At 43.1% G+C, this 13,747-nt stretch overlaps 1 protein-coding gene across 5 annotated transcripts in view; it reads right to left on the bottom strand.

Annotated features, from left to right (window-relative positions):
• Positions 1-9,896: 9,896 nt before the first annotated feature.
• Positions 9,897-13,747, bottom strand: part of KCNQ1 (potassium voltage-gated channel subfamily Q member 1) — a 337,169-nt gene continuing 333,318 nt past the window's right edge. For all 5 annotated transcript variants that reach the window (XM_042038606.1, XM_042038608.1, XM_042038607.1 and 2 more), the window contains one exon: positions 9,897-11,975. In XM_042038606.1, the coding sequence (XP_041894540.1) occupies positions 11,772-11,975 (204 nt within the window). In that variant the 3' untranslated portion in view covers positions 9,897-11,771. The remainder of the gene's footprint in view (positions 11,976-13,747) is intronic.

The raw sequence follows: 13,747 nt of genomic DNA on the forward strand, positions 1-13,747 counted from the left end.
TGCTGATAAGCAACTCCTCTGAGTGGCCAAACTGATCCATCTCCCGCTCTGACAGTGCCATTGTCTAACCTGACTGTTGAGCGAGGCTTTAAGGCTAAGCAAAGGATAAAACCCTACAATTGACCATGTCCAATGACTGCCTCCATCATGTGACATTTCCTCCACCTACATAAAGGCATAATTGACACTTTGGACCTTGCAGATGTTTTGCAATTCATTTGGTTCCCACAAAGATACCAGAAAGTGAGTCTCGTGAACTGGCAATACTGTGTTTTCCTCTGAACACGTTCTTATCTCTAAAAGGTATTTAGATGCAAATTGCATCATGTCTCTCAGCCAGGCTTGTTTTGTTTTGCTTTTTCCTCTAAAGAGACTATGCCATGATTTTTTTTTTAAAGTATGAAAGTATTCAGATGTTCCTGGAAAAACTGAGTACCTTTGACTTCTTAGATCACATCCCAACAGCGGTATATTCCTCTGCCCTCTGCCCATGGCACTCTGCTTTATGCTTCTTAATTTAATTTGCTTTTCTGACTTTTCAGTGATCCTTTCCAAAGGGAAATCTCTTTGCTAAGAGGCCATTTGCTATGCTGTCAATGAAACAGATTATATGAAATACTGGTTGGCTTCATCCGGCTCTTGGAGGTTTGGACAAAGGCAGAGCAGCATGGTCAAGTGTGGCCCTCAAACAGTACAGAGATATCTTAGTAAAATCCTAGAAAAATGATCACTTTCTCATGTAATTGACCAAAGCTTTATACTCTGTGGCTTGTCCTTCCTCTATGTAAAATGGGAAAGATGAAGGTTCCCTCCTGGTTCAGCTGAGATTTTCCCTGTAAGCAGCCTTTGCTTTCACAGATGGAGACGCCTTGCGCTTTCTTTTCACTCCCATTTGCTCCTAATTAGGTCCCCTAAAGTGACAAGACAGAAAAGGCAGGGATATTGCAATATGTAGTATCTGCCTGGCTCACCTTCCTCACTCTGGATTGATCAGAGTTGAGAAAATGGCACTTCCTCTTTTCCACAAGGGAAATAAAAACAGCTCCTTTGGACAAACCCTTCTAGGCTGAAGTCTGCAGGCAAGAACTTCTTCTAGAAATGAAGTGAGTTCTCCTCATCTGCTTCCATACTACATGTGTCACTTGCCTTCACTTTTCTTTAAATAGCGATCAAAAATTACATATATATAAATATAGACATATATATAATGTTTCCTTCTCTGGTGATGGTAAGATAATGCCTAAGTCAGACAAATTGCTGGGCTCAGCAAAGAGTAACTGGTTGAGATCTATGGCCTATGATCTGTGCATCATGCAGAAGTTCAGACCAGATGATCTAATGGGCTCTTCTGCCTTTAAAACTGATGAAATACTGGAGAGGGAGAGATGTCCTGAGTCACGAGGACCAGTTCCCTGCTTTTGCAGGCAATCACAAGCTATCATTTCTTTCGTAAATTGATTAAGTCACATCTTAAAGCTCGGAGGTTTGGCTCCCAATATTTTCACTGGAGTGCTATTGCAGAAAGCCCCTTCTCTGATGTTTAGAAATCTTCAAAAATCTGTTTGTGGACAACTTACATATTTTTTCTCATGGCAACATTGCCCTTTGGGTGAAACAGCAAATCTCCTTCCTGTATGGTTATGGAAACCAACCTTAGCCTTTAGATGCCCTTAATTCCTCTGACCACCCTTGTTACCCTTCTTCTGCTCCATGCCACTTTCAGGAAAGACTCATCCAGCTCAAGTAACCAGACTGCTACACAGTGCTCCAGTTGAAGGCTTGGCAGCTCTCACAGTTCCTAAAGAAATACCTCACCTTGTACCACATGAAGGGAAAGACACCTTTTGCAGGAGGGGATGGCCTGCTCTGGTTCACTTTCATTTATTCTCATGCCCTGATGCTGGAGAGATGCTGAGGCACCCCAGGGCTGCAGCTCCCCATCCCTGAAGCTGGGACAGTGGAGGTAGGAGGGCTGTGAGAAGTGGAAAAAGGCTGCACAACTGAGCCCCCTTTTGCAGTCTGTGTGACAGACCTGGGTGTATGGACTTTCCCTGAGCATCCACAGACACCTGAAGCCCAGGTGCTTCTCCCACACCTTCCCAGCTGGCCCTGCCTGGTTGGCTAAGTGAAGGGTTTTGCATCTACAGAGGTAACACAGAGGCCTCTGCTGGAGCAAATTGCTGACTACTTTCAACACTTAAGACATGAAAATAGGAACTCCGTCCTCTCTTTCTCACTGTTGAATGCTGCCAAGCAAAACACAGCTAAGCAAGGCTTGCCCACGATCAGCTCTCTCTCCTCCTGCACCTGCACCCTGGTGTGGTCTCTGTTTTGTGATCACATGCCATCTCAAGCAGGTGATGAAGCAAATGCACTTACCATGGCACAACTCACGAGCAGGTCAGGGGCAGAACATGTTGCAACTCAAAACTGAATTTCATTAGAATATTTAAAACCAGGCTCAAGGTTGCATCTTGTTGTTATTTTCTGCCACCAGCTCTGAGATCTACAAAAAAGATGTTGTTTCATGAGGGGAAAACCCAAAATTTTTTTCCTCCTTTCCTCACAGTACATCTGAAACATTTTAGGCAAATGATTAAAAAATTGACTTTAAGGTCATATATCTGTATTTTACAAGTGTTACTTTGAAAGTAAAATCTCTATTTATAAATGTGTGAAAATAATGTATCAGACTTGACGTTACAGCAAACTTATCACAATATCAATATATATAGTTTTTATTATTTCATACATGTATATAGAACCTCTCTTAACTGTTATTGCTGGTTCTCTAATACTTGACCTGAACCTGAGATGCAATGCAGTATTTTAAAGTTACTCATACCTTGACTAAGGCCTGCAGTAAGGCAAATTTTTCTTAGACATCAGTGGTACTTTCTTAGTTGTGTATTTTTAATGTTTAAACCTCATGCTTGATGTTTTACATTTTTGGCCAGGTGTTTTTATTTCCTTGAACAGTCTACTTCATGCAGATAGATGAAGAATTTGGGGGGATTTTTTCTGGTTGTGACAATTACAGATATGTGAGGAAGGTAACACTGCTGGTATAATTGTTCTGTAACAGAGTAAATAATTCAGTGGGGCACGTGCCTTTTATTGGTGGAGAAAACATCTACTTTTTCATTTTGCTGATTTCAGCTTTCCGAAACAGAATTTTAGAGTACTGTGCACAGTGCTTGGTCATGGTTATAACCCAGGCTTCAGCTCTTTAAATAAGTGGAGAATAGGAGCACTCAAACCCCAAACTTGCTTTAAAACAAACCCCACAGAAAATTAAAAGGAAGCTGAACCCTTTTTTTTTCTTTCCCCCTATCCCAAATAGTTTCCCACAAGGAAACATCCAGAGACCTCCAGCCAATGAACAGAGCTTCTTCTTCAGAGCTGACTTCTCTACAGGGGCTTTAAGCTTTTTTTGGGTCTGGATTAAAAGATGTGAGCACCTAAAAAAACCTGAAACAGAGAAATAAATAAAGTCACCTCAGTGCTTCACGGATACCCTGCATTTGCAAATGCTTGTCCAACCACAACCTAAATAATTCAAACCATCGTCATCAGGCAGCAGCACAGCTCTCCTCAGTAGGCAGTTGCCTTATCACTCTACAGCAGATGCTTCAGTCAACCATTGGATATTGAAAACATAAATAATGAAACAAAATTTGGAGACAATGGTTTCTGGGCCGGGGACAAAATACTGATGGATATTGTCAGTCTCGGTGTAACCAAGCAGCAAAAGCTCAAGTGACAACAATAGGGAGGAGAAGAATAGGGACAAGTGAGGAGCCCAGAATCTCAATAAGGCCTGGAGCTGCACATGCTGCTGTTACCCTAGAAACTAACCTCTCCCCTGAAGAGGTTTGCTGGGGCATTGTCCGGGGGACACAAGATGTGTCATACACCAGATGGTCGTGTGCTGTACAACTCAGTTATCTGAGCGCTGGAGTGGAGGAATGCACGCTGCCGAGCGCTCCGGAGGGCCGCCCAGGGCACCATCTGTTCTTTCAGACCCAAGGCACTGCTTTGGCGTTGGCTTTTTCTTTTTTTTTTCTCCTTCCAAGAAAGGAGAGGAAAACAAAATTTAAATGATTCACCATTCAGCAGGGAAGGGAGAGAGAGGAAAAAAAAAAGCAGCTTAATACAGTTGCCATATCTTGCTTTCATTTAGCTAATTTTATCCCTGGGTTTTATGTCAGGTGAATTGCTTTTTTACGCCTGGAAGAGCAGCAATTATTTCTCTCTCAGGAGTCTATCATTTATAAATAAAACCCCTTTGAGACCTCATCGGTCATTTACCATCTGAAAACCCCCAAATGCTTTTAGCCATATGTTCTCCAAAGTCTACTCTCTCCTCCCCAGAGCTCCCTGCAAAGGTTTCGGCAATGCAGGGGAAAGAGCATTTTTCTTTTCCAGGAATTGTTCTCCCCTTTGGCTGGGAAGGGGGGAAGGAGGAAAACAAAAAGTCAGAGTTGAAGCAGCAGTGTGAAGGAGTGGCGGAGGAAGGAAATGCTAATCACGGGCTGTGCCGTGCCAAGGAGAGGGGCAGGCACCGGGAAACATCCCGGGGCTCCAGCTCCAGTGCCACCAGAGCCAGCCAAAAGCCTTCCTGCCTTCTGCTGGCTTTGGACCGAGACCTGGGTCAAGTTGTGGAAGTGGGAACACCAGATGGAAATTAAGGTTCAGGACACTTCAGGGTACTTCAAAGGTGTATTAAGGCACTTAATACGTTTGGGTGCAAGAAGATCAAGCCAGGGCAGTAAAAATGATGCTCAGGCTGCAAGAAACAGGGACTGAAATGTGTGTGCTTGGGGCAGTACATTTTGCTTAATGACAAGACCTGTCTTTTGGTGCATCTTTCTGCTCCCCTGCTTCTGGTTTCTATCTTGCAGCTGCAGAGTATTCTCCCACTTCTCAGCACAGGAGAGAAAATAAATGGAAAATAAAGTACTGGCTTGATTGCCAATGAAATAACAGGGAAACATTCGCAACCATTTAAGCAAAGGCAGTATTTCAGATCTGCTCTCTAATGGCTGCAAGTGAGCACACATGGTGATGGCTGTGAGTCTGCAGCTCCTGCAGCACAGGCAGGGGAGGGATTCAGCAGGGGAAGCACATCTTCCGTCATTCAAGCCTTACAAGACAAGTTATGATTAAAAAGATGTTGTGGCTTGCAGAAGACTCCCTGGTGCAGCTGTGACCAGTCTTCATGGGGGTAACTCTTACCTGATCGTTCCCAAAAGCGATCTGAAGGACATGCATCCCTCTGCCAATCAAACCCACATAGAGTGTTTCAATGAACAGAAGGAACTAGGAAAAGGGACGCAACCAAAGCAAATTTGGGGGCAGCCTAACAGCTGAAGATGCAAAAGGAGTAAAACCTGAATCACATTTATGTTTAGGTTCCATGTATAGACAGCCCAGTTAAAAACCCAATTAGGCGACCATTAGGACTGAAAAATTACTAGGCAATGCTTAAACAACAGACCATAGTACCTCACAAACTGCTTGCAACCCTAATCCTTCACACGTGGTTATCATTCTTACAGCATTGGTACTGCTTGTATCAACTCTAACCTATTCATTTTTAAAAATTAATGATCAATATAATCCTAAGGACATTACATATAGCAGAACTGAAAACTGAATTTATTTCCTCAGCTTCTTTTTTTTTTTATTTCCCTGTAAGATTGCCTGCACAGAAAACAGCAGTGATGAATTTCAGCATAGCCGGCTTTAAAGGTTGTGTGAAACGCACAGGCACCGGGGGCTTGGTGTGTGATGCTCCCAGACTCGGGAAATTACGGCAAGAAAATCTCTATAGATTTGTCTGCACACCCCTGCTGGGAATTCAGCCCTCTCTGATCCAAGACAGTTCACTAAGGGCTGCCTAGCCCATTTTCTGCACCTGGCTGAGAGATTGACCAGCAACTCTATGGGGTCGTGGAAGCTTTATTCCCTTTGTTCCATGGGTGTCTGCCATGGAGAGCCAAGCTTGGATTAACTGAGCCTAAATCCCTGGGCAGCCTACCAGGGCAACGCTAGCTCTGAAACAAACGTAGCTCCACGATGTTTTCAAGATTGGCTTTATGGATCAGCTCTTCTTAGGTGCAAATCCACAGGCAGAGAGCACAATGCCTCATGTCAGATCCCCGGGAATTCTCTCCCCAGAGGCAGCAGTTGCCAGCTCATGCGGGAGTGATGTGAACTTGGGCAGTGCCATTCTTTTGGGGCAGCCCTTCCCCAGCAGTGCTCCCCTGCCAGCGATGCAGACAATCTCTCTCTGGACACCACGCTGTGTTACAGTAACATACATGGACACGGTTCATAATGTGCCCATCTGGCACCTGCGTGTTCTTCGTTGCAGCATCAAGCATTTTGATGTTTTAACTCACTGTCATTGGAAGCAATGTGAGGAAAAAGCTATTTTCTAGGATCTTTCAATAGCTGATCCAAAGGCAAGGTGCATCACGCCTTGCAGGAGCCAACAACTCCCACGAACATGTCTCCTGCATGTCTTCTCCTCACCTCAGGAGTTAGCAGTGGTCTTCTACTCCAAAGTGAGGGGTTACATTTCTTCCAGACCTCTGTGTTTGGGCAGGGAGAGAGAGGACTTTCAGCCCAGTTCCTGTGAAAACAAGGTTAATGCACTCATGCTGTGTTTGTTTTGCCTCCCCCTAATAACTTTTGAACCTGTTGGCCTTGTTCAATTCAACTTGACAGAAGGATAGAGGTCTAGAAAATAATTAAATTCTCGTAAGTTTTGTGAAAATAGGCACTGATATAGAAGACAGAGGGGCCTGGTGTCAATGTCCTCACTGAGTAAAGGCTGAACATGAACGCACATCTCGTTGGGCATCAGGGGAACAACACAGAAAACAAACCTGCAACCACAGAAGAAAAGCTCCAGCTGAAATTCACACTTCTTAGACATCAAAGTCAGACCACAGACAAGACCAAAAAAACCAGCATTCACAGAAGTCCTTGCTAGTTTCAACGTAACACCTTCTGGCTATTCCATGGGATCGAAAACTTGTTGGGATGTAGCTAAGTGCCACCTCCACTTTGTACTGGCATAACAACCTGCTGCCTTCATCACAGCTGCTGCTGCTGCTGCTCAGGAGACCCACGACGCAGAACCTTACAGAAGCTATTTTAAATGAAACTGGAGGGCCTTTTAAAGGCCTTTGCTCTGTGTTGTGTGTGTGCAGTAGGTAAAGAAATTCCCATCACAGAAGTGGAATGAAATACCTCTAATCGTTGTGGCTTGAAAACACAAGTGGCATGCAGGAATATTAGAAACCAATGATTTGAAAACAAATGGGAAACAGAAACTTGTGAATTCACATGGTTTTGTGGCTCTGTGACCATGAAGAAAGCAACACTGCCTACACAACTGAGCCCAGCTTCCACTGAAAGGCCATGGAAAGGCATCTTTACTGCACATTTTCAACTTCTAAAGGCTTACACTGAGCTGCATGGACTGAGCAGTCCCACTGCAGGCAATACCCAACTCCACGCCAACATAAATCAAGTGCACAAGTACATTTTCATAGGAGCTGCATCAAACCTTCAATCTTTTTCCTCTTCTTCTCAATGCCTCTCTTCTTCCCCAACCACCACCCCAGCAGTAAAACCCATCTCAGCAGGGCACATGAATATTAGCTTAAAACTGTTTTTACCTTTTCTCCTTTAAACTCCTAGAAAAGAAAATCTTCCCGTGTTTTACTTTTTCATTTTTCAAAAAGCAGCTTGTTTCTTGCCCAGATCTTTACAGCTCAGCAGCCTGGAATATTTCCACCTTCCTCAGAACTGATGGGTGCTAAGTCAGCCCAGAGGTTATCTGCTAGCAACAACCAACCTTAATTTGCTGTGGTGAAATGTCTGTTTAATCCACTGACATCCAAAGATATCTGCCTTAGCTACAAGTATGAGCATAGCAGTGGCCCATTGTGTTATTTGAAATGAACCTCCTTTAAAGCAGAAGAGTGAAAATGAGTGATGGCCAGGCTTCTGATCTCCTTTTGTAAGATACTGTGTGGAAGATGACCTAAAACCCAGCCTCCTCTAACTGTTAGTTTGGCAGCAGGCACTTCCAACTGAAACTCCTTGGGCTCGGAATAATTAAGGGTTTGCCTGTAGCAGGACTCCAGGGTGGGTAATTATTTATCTGAGAGTGGTACCTCCAGTCTCTAGAGGGCAGGTCCCTTTGTGTAGGCACTGAGCAAACACACAGAAAGGGGCCCTCCCTGTCCTGAGGAATTTGTGGTCCAAACAAACAAGTGAGCTGAGTGCAGGAGAGGGGGCAGCAGATGTGGCCAAGCAGGTGAAATGACTCGCCCTGAGGTCACACTGTAGATTAACGCTGATGCCAGGCAGTGCTTCTGTCTCTTGAATCCCACCACATTTCCCTCACCACGAGCCCAGGCTTTTGCTCATGGACTAAACCTCCTGCCCTGCACAAATCCTCTCCACCTTCTGTGAATCTTCCTTTCTACGAACTTGCACATCCTCTGCCTCTGCTGTGGGCTGAGGCAGGGTGAGATTTCATCCCCTCTTTCAGTTGGGCAGCCCCTTGTTTTGCCTCCTCCCCTTTTCCCTGGCTTCCTACCTTCTGTATCTGGCATACATCAGGCACCCCCCTGCTAGGCTAGGGAAGCTGAGCCAGCTAACATTTTTTTAGATTACTTTTTTTTTAACTGACCTATATTATTTTTAGACAGGGATGAGGGTCTAGGCCTAACTTACACTAGTCTTAAAATGCAAACTGCTATTAAGCTGCTCTAAGAAAGAGGCTTCTTTTGCAGACTCAGATATATTTATTTTAACACAGTTCACAAAAATGGGGTAGAACTTTAAAGTCAAACCTTACACTTTCCTTTGCTCCCCTTCAAGATATTAACAAACATTTCATACCCACTTAAAAAAACCCACACTTTGGACAGTTTGACTGAACAGCAGACACAAGCAAAAGGGTTTTAGCAGAAACACATACTCACTGCATGCTGCTTTACTTCAGGCTGCTCCAGCACTGGACTGCTCAGCTCATCTTCCCTCTGCTGCTGTCCCACAGTGCTCTGTGCAAGAAAGATGCTGAGGCACCTGCTTCCAGGAGAAGTCATTGAGGTATGAAGCCCCAGCAGGGCAGATAATTCCAGTCAGTCCTCCAAGCAGAGAGGTCAGATCTGTCTCTGGTGAGCCCTTGGGGATGGCTGGCTCCAGGCAGCTGTGTGGCAAATTTGGATGGCTCATTTTATAATATCCCTCTTCAACAGGGAAAATCAATCATCTTCTTTTCCTTAGGATGAGGTGGATTATCAGGTTCAAAGTAGCAGATCTGAGAGCTTTGTACTTTCTGAAAGGATCAGCTGGACTCAGCTGAGGAATCAGACCTCACAACTGGCCACCTGCCTCAAAAACCTGTAAAATCCGGTGATTCTGATGATTCTGTTAATGGAGACTTTCAGATGGTTATAGACCAACTGACTAGAAAGGGAAATTATGTTTTGCATTAAGTGTTTACTGTGTCAGACTGTTATCACCAAGATTAGATGTCAAACAGAGAATGGAGGGATGGTCTTGGGAACAAACAGGCAGGAATGGACACATTTTCTGCTTAAAACAATGCCTCTAGAAATGCACAGACCTGTCTGCTTCCAGCCAGGGCCACATGACACAACTTTCTCTCCAAAGCCATCCCAGCTGATGAAAGTCCAGATTTTCTTTTATTTCTTTAGTGAAGTACCAGCAGAAGTTTTACAGGCCTGCATTGCAAATAAAGGCATCAGTACACTGTATTGTGGGATAAGAGAGAAAAGAAAAGCCAGCAGCTTTCTTGTGTGTATCAAGTGTCTGGATTTTAGAATAACCAAAAGACATGGCACTCTTGTCCTGTGTTTTATTAGGAAATTAACAGGCTGATTGATAACCTGAAATTACAAAGTCAATCTCATTTAAAAAATGTTCAAAATCATGAGAATAATTTTGATTTCTACGAAAACATAATGCCCAAATACAATTCTTCTTTTTGCCTGTAAATTTCTACACCTTTAACATTTATCTACTGTACAACAGAGAGGCTGGATAATTGTAACAGAATCTGTAAAGTTAAAAACAGGATACTTTCTCTGCAGTCCAAGTGGAAGAGATGAAATGTTGGAAAGAAAGCCCAGAATGTGAGCAGCACTGTGAGAAGGTTCCCTGTGATCTCATTCACTATGCATCAGTTTTTCAGATTGCTCAGAGATATTACAGACTGGTAGTATTAACTGCTGTGCCAAGGTATGAGGCTTTAGGGCATCCACCAGGAGAGGGAGACCACTGTGAGGTGCAGGGCCTGCAGGGAGGGGAACAGGGTGCACTGGCAGTGTAGGATGCTCAAAGTGCAAGAGCTGATAAATCCATCTACATCTCTCTTTCCCCCAGCAGTATGAGCTACCACAACCACCACGTTGGACTAAAGAGCTCTTCCTGAGGCTGTCAGCTTTAAAGACTGACATGATTCAGGCACTGACTCTCTGCAAGGGCTTAGTAATTTCAGCCTTAGTAATCAAAACCCAACTCCTGCTCACATTGTGTGTGTGAGAACTCACTCTGAGCCAACACTGTTGGTTTCATTGCAGTCATCATGTGGGGCAGTGAGCTTCAGCCCCATGGGCTGTGGCTGAGGCCCTCAATTCTCTAAATAAAGAGCTGGCATTTGTCAATACCAATGCACTCTTGTTGGGAGTTGAGTTTCTCAAGACATCATTCATGGAAACATTAAAATTGTCATATGTGCTGTCTGGATGGGAGATGCTTTCCTGAACCGAAGCCTCGATTCCTGCAAGGATTATGGATGTTCTGTAAGTGGCCAGCTCAAGCGCTTAACCAGTGAAGTCCAGTCACTTCAGCCTCTTGTATTATTCTTGGCCTCTGTAAGCTAAAAAGCAGTACATTTAAGAAGTAGAAAGCCTTCCTTTTAAAATGCTATGTCAGGACAAGTACATTCAGACCACTGTGTTTTCTATTTATATATAAATTCTTTGGCAACAATTTTCTAGAAAGCAGAATGATTTTTTGCTATATAATACTTTATTGTCCCCCCATGAAAAACTGATATCTTAGAAAATCTATAGCACTTTCCACTATAAACAATATTGTTCCAGATTAAGGATTAGTTCCTCCCTGAAGAAAAACAGATTTTAAAAATCTGGTCATTATCTGATAACTGTTTATATAGTAACACTAAAATAAAACAGAAAAAGAAAATCATTCAGTATGTGGTTTGTTATTGTCTAGAATGTTAGTGTGTGTTTATACAATAAAAACAACATAAGTTATCCTAGTTTGTTTTAAAAACCTTAGTAGCAGAAATAAATTGCTATCTGCAGATTCATAAACAGAATGCATTTTTTTCCATCTAAGTTCAAGTATTATTAGAATATTATTATTATTGTTATTATTATTATTATTATTACAGGAGCTCTAAATCCTTGCCATTTTGCCTGTCTTTACATCATTTTGGTCTTTTTGAGAAATAACAAGTTGAAATCATTTGTTCAGGAACAAAATCAACACGGAGCTTCCAGAAGTTTTGCCTGGTGGAAGACAGCCTGGCAATCCTTTGGCTACTGTGGGTAACTTTAGAAGAGTGGTGTAGATACAGCAGTTGCACAATTTCTTGGTTGGCTGATGAACTTCATTTCTCCCAGGTTCTCAACACTCAGTCCCATTTAGAGGAGTAAGGCAGGAAGAACCCAACCCAGACTCGCACCACATCAGGATATGTCGTCTTCATTTCTTCCCGGTACTGTCAGCTGCTCGTAGGTGGGCAGGGTGTTGTTGGGGAGGAAAAGCTCTGAACCGACGTTGTGGTTGCCTCTCTGAGATGATCTGTTGTTGCCCTGATCCCCCTGCTGACGGGAAACCAGATGATGCAGCATGTCTGTGATGAGGTTCAGCTTCTGGTCCATTTGTGTAACCTACAGAGGCGAAGGGGAGAGGTGTTTAGTAGCAGCATGCAAGGAGATTGCAACAAACCAGCTAATAAACCTGTAATATTAATTAGGATCACAACAACCTCTGTGAAGATACCACAGATTCACAGCTCATCGAACAGATCCTTAGAAATGTAATGCAATAGGTCAGGGTTGAATGAGGACAAGCTTGTTAATACTCACCTCTGGTTTGTGCTTTGACACCCATTTCATATCTGGGCGAACACATGACAAATGGGATTTTAAAGGGATGTGCTGGAATAGAGAACTAAGTCCCAGAACCGAGTTTCTGTGGGTTTTGGTTGGGGTTTTCTTTTTATTATTGTGTCCATTTAAAAAAAAAAAAACCATGATAAACTTCTAGCATGCTTATATGCCTTAATAATACCAATATGCTCTAGTGAATAACTGCTTGATTTGCAGCGATCTAATCTATTCTTAATCTAGGACTGAGTGATGCACTTTGTTACATTTGGGCTCAAATAACAGCTCAGGCCACAAAATGCCCGGAGGTTTTTTTGCTGCCATGAGTGAACAGCAGCTGGGAGTGGGACATGAGTCAGTTTTATGCTCTCAAAACCCAGTGACACAGCATTCCCTAGGATTGCCATTTGAATGACGTGATCCCCAGCAAGACAGAAACCAAGAATTCCAAGATGGCTGAAAATCAATTTCTTGACTGGGGGACTCCAGGGGTTCAGCCTCTATCCAAAATGCTCATTTTCTTCTTTAGACAGAAGCTCCTTAAATTATTTAATTTCTCTCTCTTTTTCCCCCTTTTTTCTGCTCTTTCTTCTACTCTTTAGGAGAAAATACAATGAAAAATCTGATACCTAAGAGAGGTTAGGTTATGGCTGGTTTTTTGGCATATATTTGTGGTACTCAGAGGAAAATTGAGAATTCTAGGAGCACCACAAATCCAGTCTCTGGTTTCTTGTATCTCCCAGTCAAGAAGTAGCCACTGTCACCCCTTTTCTGTGGCATTGGGAGCCTCCTATCTGCGCTGAATCTGAAGTACTGATCAAGATATCTGAAGGGGAAGATGGGCACTTCCAACTTCAAAGTCCTGCCCACTCTTTAACCCTTGGCACGGCAAAAGCATTGAAGTTGGGCAGTAAGACTCTGCTTTATGGCCTCCTACTCCCTTCTTCCAGCATAATAAAAAGGCCTCAATTGTCATTGCAGTCTCTGACCCATTGATCCACAGGGATCCTAGAACACTGAGTAAATTCTAGGCAAAAAGATGTAATACATTTTAGAAAGGGAAAAGAAAGCAAGCAGAAAAAAAACCCGTGGTAGGAATAAATTGTTGCCTAAAATATCTGTTAGAAAGTAGTGAAAAGCACATAAAACTGCCAGAGAGAGCATGAGTGGGAGCAATTTATATGTGCCTGGCTCTCATCCAAGTATCACACAGGACAGCAAAAGACAGTAAGGCTGAGCAGAACATCAACAAACCTGGAGGATTTCAGCAGAGGCTAAAATGTTTTTCCACCATAGAGAAAATGCTGGTTTTTTTCAAACACTTTGTACAACTGGTAGGGAAGCAGATACAGTGATTTAAAAATATGAGGTGCCAGAGATTTATACTTTGCAGCTGGTTTTGAAAACATGAGGCGAAGCACCCTAGATGGTACATGAAACACTAGTAATTCTGGATGGAAATGGCTGTTGAAAGATGAGATTCTACAAAATGAGGAAGCTGAAGAACAGATAAGTTCAAGATTTCTACAAGGAAATACAGATGGAAAACTGAG

Source organism: Corvus kubaryi, unplaced genomic scaffold (genome assembly GCF_017639235.1).
Source record: "Corvus kubaryi isolate FWS band 111438036 unplaced genomic scaffold, C.kubaryi_AGA036_p1.0 37392, whole genome shotgun sequence".
In the NCBI taxonomy this organism is placed as follows: domain Eukaryota; kingdom Metazoa; phylum Chordata; class Aves; order Passeriformes; family Corvidae; genus Corvus; species Corvus kubaryi.